The 14,630-nt window shown below is 42.2% G+C and overlaps 1 protein-coding gene across 3 annotated transcripts in view; it reads right to left on the bottom strand.

Annotated features, from left to right (window-relative positions):
• The window catches only part of Ptpdc1 (protein tyrosine phosphatase domain containing 1), a 71,562-nt gene extending 69,985 nt beyond the window's left edge, over positions 1 to 1,577 (bottom strand). For 2 of the 3 annotated variants that reach the window (XM_070033315.1, XM_070033317.1), the window contains exon 1: positions 1,260 to 1,577. Coding sequence is in view for 1 of the 3 variants with exons in the window: in XM_070033317.1 (XP_069889418.1) it covers positions 1,260 to 1,287 (28 nt within the window). In the remaining 2 variants the exon portion in view is untranslated. The remainder of the gene's footprint in view (positions 1 to 1,259) is intronic. The other variant, XM_070033316.1, reaches the window with a different exon arrangement.
• Between the last annotated feature and the right edge of the window lie 13,053 nt (positions 1,578 to 14,630).

The raw sequence follows: 14,630 nt of genomic DNA, 5'->3' as shown, positions 1-14,630 counted from the left end.
CCTAGGGCAGAAGGACAGGGTTTGGGGCCTTAAGTGTTACAGATTCTGTAGTGAGAGGGGTTTCTGAGTCTCTCCACAGTTCAAGGGCCTCAGTGTTATAGCTCTCTGCTGCCCACTGATACTTTCTGCTGCCCTTTTGCCTGGGCTGCTCAGTTTGCCAGTCTTACTGCTGCTACTGCTGTTTCTTCCAGTCAGCAGTGGCAAAGGTGAGCAAGACCATTCAAGAGAAAGTCTTTAATGGGATCTGGTGTTATAATATCAGGTGGGAAATGAGGAGTGTCACCCAAAGTGAGTCAAGCAGCCATATAACAAGGAGGGGGGAAAAAAAGTCTGCACTGAATACCAGCAGCCTCTTTAGGTTTGCATTAATCAAGGTACAACCCATTATACAAATGAAGGATTCTATTTGCACCAATCACAGGGCATCTGTTGAGCCAAGTGTCTTTTGTCTATGGCAGTTGGTCTTAACAAAAGCATTTTTGTTAAAACAAAATAATGATATTTAACAAAATAAATAAACGGTGTGTGCCAGTAGCTCATGCCTATAATCCTGGTTATGCAGGAGGTTGAGATCTGAGGATTAGGATTGAGACAACCTGGCCAGCCAAATCCACAAGGCTATCTCCAATTAACAAGCAAAAAGTTGAATGTGTAGATATGGGTCAAGTGGTAGACCTACAGCCTTGAGCAAAAGAACTAAGAAGAATGCAGGGCGCTGAGTTCAAGCTCCAGTGCAGACACAAAAATACACAATCAACCTTTCAAAAGGGTGCTCACAATAAAAGCTCATCAGTAACAGTGCCTTAAAAAAATATTGAACAGTGTTCTAACAATGCTTAACCTCTATCCCCAGATTCCAGTGGGTACCCCTCTACCCTCAAAGGTCACCTGTCCAATGTAGGGATAGAATCAGAGGTCACAAACTAGCCAGTCTAGAACTGGCTTGTAAATGACAACATTTAACATCAAGTTCTGACATTAAAATCCAGATATGCAACAACTTAGGAGCAATCAGAAGATCGCATCGCTCTGAGCAGGACTGAGGGGCGGCTCCCCTTTCTGGAGCGGGGTGGGGGGCTCCCCAGCACTGGCCCCAGCAAGACGCCTGATTGTGCGACCCTCCACCCCACGATCTCTGCACCCAGGCTCATGCCCCTCGGGGATGTGCCTTCAAACGGCAGCCCGTAACAAGCAGACACTGAACGAAATAACTGTGACAGCCATACGGGGGTGTAGCTAACTGGCGGCGGATTCCGCACCTCCTTTCGGCGTTTCCAATCTTCGCATCAGGAGCCCTGGAGCTGGTGGGCTCGGTCACTCCGGGTCCAGGGCCGGGAGGCTTAGGTGGACCAGGCGGGGCCCGCCACAGGCGCTGTCCGGTGGGTCTGCGGGTGCTGGGCCTGCCTGCAGTCCCTGCACACCCTCAGGGGCGTCCCCAGGCCCAGCGGTGGCCCTCCGCGCCCAGGCGGGGGCGACGTATCGAAGGAGGAGGGGTATCTGCCCCGCGCGCCAGACAACGTCCTCCCGGCCGCGCGCAATCGCCGCGCGCAATCGCCGCACGGCGGCCGCGCGCTCGCGATGAGGCCGCGTCCCGAGCGCTGCCCTCCGCGCGGCCGCTCGTCCGCCAGCCAATGGGAAATGCCTCTCACTCCACGTGACAAAAACTAACCAATAGAGACTCGAGGCAGTCCGTGACGCCCCTGGCGGCTTCTGGCGCTTTCGAATGGGGCGCGGGGCGGCTGGGGACGGTGAGGGACCGCGCAGAGACTCTGTGGGGACCTCGGTCACAAGCTTGTCTCGAGCGCCGGCTTCCGCGGAGCCGCGGGTGAGTGAAAGAGGAAGAGCTCGGAGCTCTGCTCTGACAGAATTAAGAGTCTCGCCGCAGGTCCAGGAGGCGGCGGCTTCCTGTGTTGCCCTTATTGCTCCTCCGGTCCCCTCGCACTCTTCCCGCCAGCCTGGTCTCCAGCTGGTCCAGGTACTGTTCTAGGCTCCACGGATGACAGCAAAGGCCCAGCGTTAACAGAATGCCTGATTGGAGATCGTCAAATCCTAAATCCAACAAGTTGTGTGGGTTATTTTTCTTCCTTGTATAGTAAACGCTGCATAATTGTCCCCTGACCCCCAGGAACCCAAACCCTTTCGTGCTTCAGCATCCTTGCAGCCTGGCTTCCATTCCACAAATTAGCCTTGTGGGTTAAAATGGTAGGTAGAGCTCCAGCCATCATATCCTTATTTGTTACCAAGAACCGTTCCACCCTCCCAGCAGCAACTACCTCGTAGATGACCTTACTCAAGCTAGGTATCATAGTTTCAGCAAGTGGAGAAATGTTATATCTAGGCACATTGCTGCACTTAATGAATCCCCTCTCCCAGCCCCCAAAAGGGAAGACTGAATAGCAGCTTTTGTATCCGTCCAAAGTTCTTGGCTGGATTGGACAGAACATTATGGTTCTAGCTCTCAGGTGGTCCTATTATCTCACATCACTATATAGAAATACATCCTTTCCCCTAGGTCAGTGGGACAATTTACTAGGCAAATACATATTTTGTGACACCCTGTTCAAGATACTTTTACATACATTTTTCTAGTCCTAGCTCTTTGATACAGATGACACTAGAAGATATAAATGGTGACAGTGTAGAACGCAGAGGGATTTTTAGTGTACCTAATAGTTTGATAAAAATTGGTTATTCAGTGCTGCAAGCATGTGGACTGAAGAAATATAATTCTGTGGACTAATCCAAAACAAAACAAAAAACCATCTGTCTAAAGCTGACAAGAATCATGAACTGGATAAAACATTGCTTTGTGGTCAGGAAGCAGACAGGAACTTGAGTCATGAGGGTATCAGAATAAAGAAAGGGCAGAATTCAAACTCAATAGATGCACAGGCTTTATAAAGGAGTGAAGCCTTGGAAGGGCCACCAACTCTCCTTCAGCCTGGCTGAGAGGGAAATGGTACATACACACACTCTTACAACTAGGGCTTGTTAAATATTAGGCTGAAAGGGTGAAGTCAGGGGGCAGAAGGAAGCAGGGTGAGATGAAGGCAGGGTGGATGAGCAATGTTTAAGGAGTTTCGAGGTTTCAACAACATCTTGTGTTCATCAGGAGCATCAGCATCAGATGTTGCCTTGGTCTTAGGCTGTCTTCCAGACAGCTGGCACATTTGTTCAGGGGGGAAGGGAGGGGAGATGGTTCAGCAGGGTGTGCAGCAAGGACAGTTCTAAGATACAACTGTCGGGGGGATGTTAAGTGCTTTAGATTAAGTCACTTTCCATCAAAGCCCATGTAATACACCTGTGATGGTTTGAATTGTAAATGTCCCTCCATAGGTTCATGTGTTGAGTGTTCAGTTGCCCACTGGTGGCACTATTTTGGGAAGCTCTGGGAATTTTAGGAGTGGACTCATAGAGGCATGCCTTTGAAGATCATATCTTGTATACAGTCCCTTCTGTCCTCTCTGATTCCTGTCCTCTATTAAGTTAAAAGGCTCTTGCTCCACAAACTCCTGTGGCCATAATGTTCTGTTTTACCCAGAATCCAGCCAAGAACTTTGAGCTGAACCTCTGAAATTGGCCAAAATAAACAACCACTCTTCACTCAAGGCTAGTGCTCTACCACTTGATCTACAGTTCCACTTCCAGTTTTTCTGGTGGTTTATTGGAGATAAGAGTGTCACAGACTTTCCTGCCCAGGCTGGCTTTGAAGTGTAATCCTCAGATCTCAGCCTCCTGAGTAGCTAGGATTACAGGCATGAGCCACCAGCACCCGGCCCAACCCCTCTCTTTAATATCAAGTGAGCTATCAAAGCAATGATAAAAGAGTGTAGTGCTGGTGGCTCTCAGTAGACTGAGATCTAAGGATCAGAAAGCCTGCCCAGGCAGGAAAATTCATGAGACTCTTATTTCAAGTTAACCACTATGAAGTTGGAAGTGGAAGTGTGGTTCAAGTGGATAAGCACCAGCTTTGAGTGAATAAAGCTAACGGACAAAGCCCTGGCCCTGAGTACGAGCCCCAGCACCAGCAGTACCAAAAAAAAAAAAAAAAAAAAAAAAAGGCAATGTGAAAATTAATACGTACCATTCAAAAAGATTTTTCAGATCTAAACACCAGTATGGTAATGTTGAAAAGCAAGTATTTTTTCCCTAAAATGTAGAATGAAAAAATTGAAGACATTGCTTAATATCTCATTACTATCCTGGGGAGAACAGTGCCCATACTTGAGGTTTTAAATAAGGAATGGGATTGGTTTAATTTATTTAAGAAACAATGCCTGTTGTTTACTTGTGCTGTATTAAGCATCAGCAATTACTGAGGTGAATTAGTCATTGCCCTGCCCACAGTCTCTGAAGTGACAGACAAGTACACAGACAATTTGAACACACTATGACAACTGTATGTAGGTGGTGTGGGAACATGAAAAAGGCATCCAGACTGAAGTAAAAGAGGAAATGAGACTTTCTAAAAAGATGAGGAATGAAATGAATCTTGAAAATCTAGCCACATAAGGGGAATGAATGTTGGTCCAAGCACAGAGATCAGGTAGTAAGAAAGAATAGCATATATGACTTCTGGCTAAGAAGAAGGTATAGCCAGGCACTAGTGGCTCATGCCTGTAATCCTAACTATTCAGGAAGCTGAGATCTGAGGATCTGAGATCTGAGGTTCAAAGTCAGCCCAGGCAGGAAAGTCCATAAGACTCTTATCTCCAGTTAACCACCAGAAAATCAGAAGTGGAACTGTAGCTCAAAGTGGTAGAGCACTAGCCTTGAGTGAAAGAGCTCAGGGACAGTGCATAAGCCCCGAGTTCAAACCCCATGATCAACAAAAAATAAAAATAGAATAGAAGCGGCAAGCCTATTATGATATATATTGGCCTGCCAGGGCAATATCCATTCTCTCCTTTGCTTCTTAAGTGCTTCCACCGCTGTTTCTTCCAGTCAGCAGCAGCAAAGGTGAGCAAGACCATTCAAGAGAACGTGGAGTGAAGGTCTAGCCTCAGCAGTTTTCAGATTTTGAACTGAAATTCTGAGTTCACCTCTCAGAAGAGTTTTCTGACCTTTGTGATCTGCAAAATATACATGATTAATACCAGGCACAGCACTAATTTATTAGTGGTACAAAACAAAAATCACTAGATTGGTGATATTGTAGGTGAATTAGTTTTAGTGTAGTCTTAGTGGTACAAAACAAAAATCACTAGATTGGTGATATTGTAGGTGAATTAGTTTTAGTGTAGTCTTGTGTGACATTATTAAGATGCCCTCTGTTCCACAATGGATGGATGAGGGATTGTAGCTAGGTCAATCAGAATATCTGTTGAGAGACAGATCAAGATGAGGGAGCATTAGGGAGCGGGAGGGAGCAGTGGAATAGGCAGCTTAACACAGCCCCATTGGGTTCAGAGGTGCAGTTAAGAAAGTTGGTGTTGGCTCTTTGAAACGATGACTATGAGATTGATGAAGAACAAAATCAAGGATAGAGGTCCTGTGTGTGTTCTTTAGCAAATCGATTGTCTAGTGTCTTCTTACTACATTTTCACAGCTTACAACTACATACAAATACTGCATTTCAGTCAAATACTCTATAGTTAATGGGCTTATATAACCAAAAATTAAATACATACTATTTTTTTCAGTCTTGGTACTTGAACTCTGGGCCTGGGCACTGTCCCTCAGCTCTTCAGCTCAAGGCTAGTGCTCTACCACTTGAACCACAGCTCCACTTCCTGTGTTCTGGTGGTTTGTTGGAGAGAGTCTCCTAGCCTTTCCTGCCGGGGCTGGCTTTGAACTTCGATCCTCAGATCTCAGCCCCCTGAGTAGCTAGGATTACATGTGGGAGCTACCAGCGCCCAGCTAAATACATTGTATTTTTAAATCAACTCTGGCTAGGCACTGGTGACTCATACCTCTAATTCTAACTATTTAGGAAGCTGAGATCTGGGGACTGCAATTCAAAGCCTGTGAGACTATTATTGCCAATTAACCAGCAAAAAGCTGGAAGTGGAGGTGTGGTTAAAGTGGCAAGGCATGAGCCTTGAATGGAAAAATCCAAGGGAGAATATGATGGCCTGAGTTCAAGGCTCAGTACTAGAAAAAAAAAATAACTCTACTGAGAGAAATTTAAGCAATGTAGACATAATTTCTCAACTACAACTTGGATAAACTTTCTACCAAAACTTTGATTAATATCCTATTTACCTTATTTTTATTCCATGCTTTTCTAACAACTTAGAGTTTCAACTCAAGCAAGGTTATTGTTACTGTGTTATTTAAATTATATATAAATTCTTTAGTTTTTCTCAGTTTCTAAGGGCATACAGTTTTTGCATCATCATGACATGAAAATGACACCATCATAGGTAACTCATCTCTCAAAAGTTAGATGTAGATTTTTTAAAAATGAGAATATATCATTAATTAATGCCATTAGTATATCATTAATTTAAAAATACACTAATTTAAAAATACTAGGCAGAGGACTAACACCTAGTATCCTATCGACTCAGGGGTCTGAGATCTGAAAATCATGGTCGAAGCTGATCTGGACAGACAAATCTGAGAGACTTTTTTTTTGGTTATTCATGAAACTTGAACTCAGGCTAGTGCTCTACCCACTTTGAACCACAGCTCCACTTCTGATTTTCTGTTGGTTAATTAGAGATAATAGTCTTAGGGACTTTCCTGCCCGGGCTGGCTTTGAACTGCAGTCCTCAGATCTCAGCTCATGAGTAGCTAGGATTACAGGTGTGAACTACCAGTGCCTGGCTGAGAGAATCTGATCTGCAGTTAACAGTAAAAAAAATCTGGCAGTAGAGTCATGGTTCAATTTGTAGGGCACCATCCGTGCAAAAAATCTGAGCAAGAGTGCAAGGCATAGAGTTCAAACACCAGTATACCCTCTCTTTTTCTCTTTTTCTCTCTCTCCCCCTCTCTCTTTCTCTCTCTCTCACACATACACACAGAATATATTGCAAGAAATGCAAATAAAATGTAAGACTATAAATAGTGGTTTATTGTTCAATATATATTTCAGTGAATATGCACAGTATTTTTACCATATAAAGAATATGCTAATGTACTTTATTTTTAGAACAGTATTAAATTTACAGAAAATTTGAGATAATGTACATCCCCCTACACTCCACATCTATTCTTCATTCTATTGCCTTACTTAGTGTGTTATATTTGTCACAGTCATTTTGGTCTGTTGTTGACCACAGAGGTGAAGTGCTTGTTTCTTATCACATCATATTAAGGGTACATGCTACTAACATGACTTCTCACTGTTGGTAGGACCTTTGATCACTGGACTGAAGCAGTGTTGGTCATATTTCTCCCATATAAAGCTACTTTTTTCCATTTCTTTCCATACTGTACAATTGAAAGGAAGTCATTGTGTGTGTCCTATAAATAAAAAGTGGGAAGAATGCTCCCTGGGGATTGTTGTATTGTGTAAACAGGCTCCACAACTTTCCTTTTAGGCTTCATGTTTACTTCCTTAAGGATGACTTCCCAATTAAATCCATATGACCCTTTTCCCAAAGTTTCTTCTAACATCGCTATAACATTTGTAACTTTATGATTATAAGTCCATCTGGAATTTATTTTTATATTGTTACTACTTAGTGAGACTTAAATTCTATTTTAACTGTTACATAAGAATTGCATATCTTACTAGAATTATAGGTTATTTTGAAACATGTTTACATTGTCTTATATCTAAATCAAGATATAGAAATTCTCATTTATCTTTTTAGTGTGTATGCTGGCACTGGGGCTTGAACTTAAGTGTTCATACTCTTGCTTGGCTTTTTCACTCAAGGTTGGTACTCTACCACTTGAGGCACACTTCTACTTCTGGCTTTTTTATGGTTAATTGGAGATAAGATTCTCATGGACTTTCCTGCTGGGGCAGGCTGGGAATCTTGATCCTCACACCTCAGCCTCCTGAATAGCTAGTATTACAGGTGTGAGCCATCAACACCTGTATTATTTCTTTATAGTAAAAACTTTCAAAATACTCTTTGAAGTGTAGAAGTATACAACACATTATAATCTATAATCACCTGAACGAAGGCGTACCAATACTAGCTCCTGTCTTGGTTCCAAACAGTACTTTTAAACAAAATCATATCATGCATATTGTTTTTGGTTTTGAGGTTGTTTTTTTTTTGTTGTTGTTGGTGGTGGTCATGGGGCTTGAACTCTGAGCCTGAGTGCTGTCCCTCAGCTTTTCAGCTCAAGGTGAGCACTCTACCACTTGAGCCACAGTGCCACTTCGTATGCATATTGTTTTATAACCTATTTTTTACTTAACATATCTTAAATGGCTTTACATAGCAAATCACTATAAACTGAATAGCTTTAGACCATGCACATCATCTCACAGTCTCTGTGGGCCCAAAGGGTGTTCTAGCTTCTGCCATCCAATATAGACCAGAGCTACAATCTTAACTGAGAAAAGATCCTGACCTAAATCCCCTCAAGTGGCAGAATTCATCTTGTAGCTGTAACTGAAGTCATTCTCTTACTGTCTGCAATGAGTTTCCCTCAACTCTTTAAGGCTGCCCTCAGTTCCTTGTTACTCTCAGCTACTCAAGGGCACCCTCATATCCTGCCATACAGCCATCCTTACATTTTCAAAGCTAAAGAGAGAATCATCATTTTCTTTTTTATTTTTATATCTTTGTGGGGATCTTGATATATAGTCTAGGCTGGCTTTGAACATATGATCCTCCTGCCTGAAACTCTCGTGCTAGGATTACAGGTATGCACCACCAAGCCAAGCTCATTCTTGTTAATGGTAACAGAATGTTCTCCATAGCTGTAATCATTTGTCTGATCATTTTTCATAGACACCATTTCAAAATTTTCATTATAAATTCTAAATGAAAATTCTTTGTGATCTCTCTATTCTATTCTTTAGGATAAATCCCAGGAGCAGAATTGCTGAGTCAAATGGTATCTACTTAATTATTTCTTTTGGGGGGGGGGGGGATTCCGGTCGTGGGGCCTGAACTCTGGGCCTGGGCGCTGTCCCTCAGCTCTTCAGCTCAAGGCTAGCACTCTACCACTTAAGCCACAGCGCCACTTCTGGTTTTTTTCTTTTTGCTTATGTGGTGCTGAGGAATCGAACCCAGGACCTCATGCATGCAAGGCAAGCACTCTACCACTGAGCCACCTTCCCAGCCCCTAATTTTTTTTTTAACAGACTGTTGCTTTGTAACCTAGGCTTACCTTAAACTCATGATCCTCTGGTATCAGCTTCCCTAGTGCCAGGGTTTAGGCTTGAATCACTATGTGCAGCTGTTTTTTGTTTTTGTTTTTGTGTTTTAATCTCAAAGAATGTATGAGGGCCAGTGCCAATACCAGCACTGGTATTATTCACAATTTACTATTTGCCATCTAGTAGTTGAAAAAATTACATCCCAATGTTTTAATTTTTATTTCTCTGACTAGTGAAGTCGAGCATACAATGCTTATTCGACACTGTGTTTATGAATGTTTTCACTTTTACTCATTTTGCAATTAGGCAAGTACTTTATTAAGTACTTTAATACTGAATTACAATTATTTTTGCTGCTTTATATGTTTATGATATTTTGTATCTGGGGATAATTTTGCTTATGACTGACTTTCAGTTGTGTAAAAGTTTTAGAGTAAAAGTTACTTTTGCTGATTGTTTTCTGAATACTTGTTGCCTTCTATGTCGCACTTACAAATAACCTGTCTCCCCTAGCAATTTAAAACTTTTCACATATTTTTTTTTCCTTGGGTGAGTCATGGGGCTTGAGTTCTGGGCTTGGTCACTGTCCCTGAGCGCTTCAACTCAAGGCAAGTGCTCTTCCACTTGAGCCACAGTGCCACTTCCAGTTTTCTGGTGGTTAATTGGGGATAAGAGTCTCATGGACTTTACTGCCCAGGCTAGCTTTGAACCTTGGTCCTCAGATATCAGCCTCCTAAGTAGCTAGGATTACAGGCATGAGCCACCAGTGCCCAGCTTTCACCTATTTTTTCTTCTAAAATTATAATGGCTTGGGCTGGGAAGGTGGCTCAGTGGTAGAGCGCTTGCCTTGCATGCATGAGGCCCTGGGTTCGATTCCTCAGCACCACATAAGCAAAAAGAAAAAAGCGGGAAGTGGTACTGTGGCTCAAGTGGTAGAGCGCTAGCCTTGACCTGAAGAGCTGAGGGACAGCGCCCAGGCCCAGAGTTCAGGCCCCACAACTGGACCCAAAATAAAAAGAGACTTCATTAAAATAATGTCTTTATCTTACATTTATACTTTAATTGTTCTGAAGTTGCTGTGTTTTAAGATAGATTGGTTTAGTGGCCATGACAAGGATTTTTTTTATTGTACTATTTCAAATGGATAAGCCTAGAGCTCTTTTTTTTCAAATGAGTATTTTGTAGTTGTAGTTTGTGATGAAATAGAGAACTGTGGAACGTCCATCTTATGGTTCTTTTTTTTTATTTTTTTAAATTTTATTTTATTTGTGAACATACTGTACAGAGGGGTTACAATTACATGGGCAAGATAATGCATACATTTCTTACCAAGCATTGCAGCCTCCTCCTTTGTTTACCCTTCACCTCCCTCCCAGCCTCCCCCCTCCCCCCCCCACCCAAACCTCCCCCCCCCCCGTTCCCCCCCCCACCGACATTGTAAAGCTCCTTTTTGACATGACAATTTGTACTTCTCATTGTTGCAACAGGTCCACCTGAATCCTTAAATGACTTGTTTTTCCCCATCTCCTCCATAAGTTATACTGACATCAAATATATTGAAAGCGGGGGTTATACTGTGGGGGAGGGACATACAAAGCAACAAAGAAATAAACTTATAAATGCGTTAGAAACACATGCATGAAAGAAAAAAAAACATTAAAATACCTATCTAAGGATTCATTTTCCTAACATCACATTATCTGACTTTTTCCGCTTGACTCATACATATACTAGATATTACAAATAAGGGAAACCATGGGACCTATGTTTCTTTGGGCCTGGCTTACTTCACTTAATATAATTTTTTCCCAGTTTTTCCATTTCCAAACAAATGGGGCAATGTCATTCTTTCTGATGGAGGCATAGAATTCCATTGTGTATATATACCACATTTTCTTGATCCATTCATCTCATCTTATGGTTCTCTAAGTACTTTTTTTATATAGCAGGACTTACTACCAAAATTGGCAAAAATTAGGATTATTCACCAGGAGCACATGGGACAAAAACAAAGCCACAACATTCTTTATGAAGAAAGCAGGATGATCTTGCCATAGCAAAATTATTTTTTTAATTATTAACAGTAGCCAGGTACTATTGGCTCATGCCTGTAATCCTAGCTACTGAGGATTGTGGTTCAAAGCCACCCTGAGTAAGAAAGTCCGTGAGACTCTTATCTCCAATAAACTACCAAAAAAACAGAAGTGGAGTGGTAGAGTGCTAGCCTTGAGCAAAAGAAGCTCAGAGACAGCACCAAGGTCCTGAGTTCAATCTCTGACTGGCACACAAAACAATAACATTAAGGCCAAGGGCTTCTGTTGAGAAAATAGAGTCCTTTGTCATTGCAAATGGGTCTAACAATACCCAAGAAGGAGTGGGAGGCTAAGACAGAATTCAAGCCTGGCTGGCATGGAAGAAGGCCTTTAGGGTATACTTTTCTGCTCTAATAAAATTCAGAGGAAAGCTTCTGGTAACCAGAAAGCCATAGGAGCTTTTATGAGTGTGATGTCTCTTAAAGAATGAATACATGGGGGAGCAGGGGAAGGGGAGATGGGAAGGGATAGGAAGGAGAAACAAAGGAGGAGGCAACAATGCTTGATAAGAAATGTATTCATTATCTTGCCCATGTAATCGTAACTCCTCTGTACGGTATTTTCACAATAAAAAAAAGTTTAATAGAAAAAAAAGCTAAAAAAAAAAGAATGAATACATGACATGAAAATTGGAAGCAAATATCAGATTCCATTTCTGGGACTTATTTATTTGCTTCCACTTCCACCACACAACACAGTGCTTTCTTCAATGTGAAGTATCAGTAAATGTTAATTTCTTCTCTCTGCCTCCTGACCTCTGATCTTTGAACTCAGAGATTAGGCTTACTAGGCAGGTACTCTGTTGAGCTGTGCCTCTGGCACTTTCTTGCACTGGTTCTTTTTGCTTCCTGTTTGAGTGTGCACCAGTTTTCTAATAGGTGCATGCCACTATGTCCAACTTACTCAGTTGAGACGAAGTCTCAGAACTTTCTACCTAGGCTGGCTTGTAAATACCATCCTCCTATTTTTAGCCTCGCAGGTAGTTAGGAGGGTAGCACATACAACCATACCCAGCTCTGATCCATCTTATTTGTCTCACTCCTTACCATCCAACACTGAGTAGTCAGGCAGGGTGGCTCATGCCTATAATCCATCTACCCAAGAAACAAAGATGGAGAGTTTTGTGATTTGAAGCCTATCTGGGCAAAAAAAAATTTAGTAAGATTCTCCCATTCTAAAAACCAATCTGATTTAGTGGTACACACCTGGGATTACAGGTGTGCAGTAGCTATAGGTAGGAGGATCCTGGTTCAAGGCTGGCCCTGGGGGAACAAAAGACCCTATGTGAAGAAGAACCAAAGCAAAAAAAAAATTGGGGCATGGTTCAAGTGCTAGAACATTTACCTAGCAAGCACAAGGCCTTGGGTTCAAACTCCAGTGCAGAGGAAGGAAAGAAGGGAGAAAAGAAGGGAGGAAACAGAAGAAAGGAGGGAAAGAAGGAAGGAATGGAAGATGGAAGGAAGAGAAAGGTAACATTCAGTGATTTAATGAACGTTTTTGAAACATCTCATAACGTGGTTTTAGTAGTATGGATGATTTGAATATATGATTAGATAGCTAGTAAATAGGGAGAAATCACAGTAACCCATTTGTTGAATACCTATCTTCTACTAAGAAATTGATACTCTCAGTTCTTTTAGTTTTCATGATAGCCCTGCTAGATGTACCTTTTAAATTTCAGTTTATTTTTCTTTCCATCTTTCTTTGAGATGGGGTCATACACATTACTTAAGCTGACCTCCAACTCCTGCTTCAGTCTCCTGAGTAGTTGGGACTGCAGGTATTTGCCACCAACCCAGCTACTTTCATATGAAAAGAAACAGACACTGAAAGAGGTAAAATGAACCAAAATCACTCAGTTGATAAGGGGAAGAATGAGGATTTAGAACCCTTAATTATATGACTACAAAGTCCAAGGAGTTTTCTAGCATTAAGTGATAGCCTCTTAGAAAGTCCACAAATCACCATGGCAGAAGAACTTGAATTGTATAGGCATTTACAGACCCTGGGCATTTCAAGAGTCTGTTTATCTTCTAAAGTGGATGAAACCCAGACCCTGAAATTGTGCAAAGCCCATAAGAGCCAGGGAGAGCTCATTAACCTCCTTGAATTCAATCAACACAAATCCCCAGAGCAGAAAGGTAGCAGATGGGCAGAGCATTGCTCATTTCCTCAGCTACATGGCTGTTCTAAACACAGTTCCATTTGACAGGCTGGCTGGGAATTTCTAAGGGCTGTTGGAGCTAGCACATTTCAGTTTATCTAGACCTCAAGGCCTGCTTATTTAATCTGTTCAGCTGGCAGCCAACAGTCCAGGATAGCAGGAAACTGAGTGATATAATAGAAAGAGAGTGGGAGGAAGGGAGGGAGGGAAGAAAGGAGGGAAAGACGGAGAGAGAGAGAGAGAGAGAGAGAGAGAGAGAGAGAGAGACTGGGTTCTAGCTGGATTCCAACTCATTGTTTAGTTTCTTTTTCACCTTTTTAAAATGCATTTAGCAGATGTTGTTTGAAATAGATGTGTTATATGCCAGGGTCAATGTTCTATGCCTTATCAAGAAAGAGAGCTCATCATCTAATAATTTATTTTGATGTTAATATATGAACCTGAAACTTGGTTTTTAGGCCCAACTCCAAAAGTTTAGGAGTCCCAAGTTTGGTCCAGCCACTCACCCCCCACATGGCAAATAAAGAGACATGATAAAGGACAAAAAAAGGACATTACGTGACAATCATGGGAAGACAGCGCTTTAGTATATCTTCACCTGTTTTTAAGGTATAGACATCAGCTTCAGGTTAAATAGGGAGCATTGGAGGCTGGTGGTGAGAAAGGTATGCACAGTTGAAACAGTTCCAAGTCACAGGTAGGTGACCTGGTTGACCATTAGCTCAGTCTTTGACTCTGAAGGCCTGGTAGGTGGTCTATAGCTTTGGCTATTCTCTTCAAGATGATGAGACAAGTGTAGCTTGTCTGTGTGGCAGTTTGCCTTTTGTCACAAGCTGTTTATAAATGAGTCTGGTTCTTCCTGGGTAATTGTAAAGTCACTGCGTCATCAGAGAGTGTCTCAAATCACAGCGCACAGATGCAGATTGGAGTGGTTGAGTATCCAGTTTTTAGTTAATTAACAAGCCAGAAAAAGCAGCTTTAAGTTGCCTGTAACATAGTCCTTCTTAACTAAGTGACATCCAAGTCTGTGAGCTCCCTTCTCAGAAACTAAGCTGCACAGAAAAAGAAAAGTGGCGCTCCTGCAAATGCTTGGGCGGGCGGGCAGGCTTTCAGTGCTTCCTTCAGACCAAAGGGAGTCTTT

Source organism: Dipodomys merriami, unplaced genomic scaffold (genome assembly GCF_024711535.1).
Source record: "Dipodomys merriami isolate MVZ:Mamm:240054 unplaced genomic scaffold, mDipMer1.0.p SCAF_22, whole genome shotgun sequence".
Taxonomy (NCBI): domain Eukaryota; kingdom Metazoa; phylum Chordata; class Mammalia; order Rodentia; family Heteromyidae; genus Dipodomys; species Dipodomys merriami.
The sequence above is the reverse complement of the archived record's forward strand: the minus strand, read 5'-3'. Positions and strand labels throughout refer to the sequence as shown.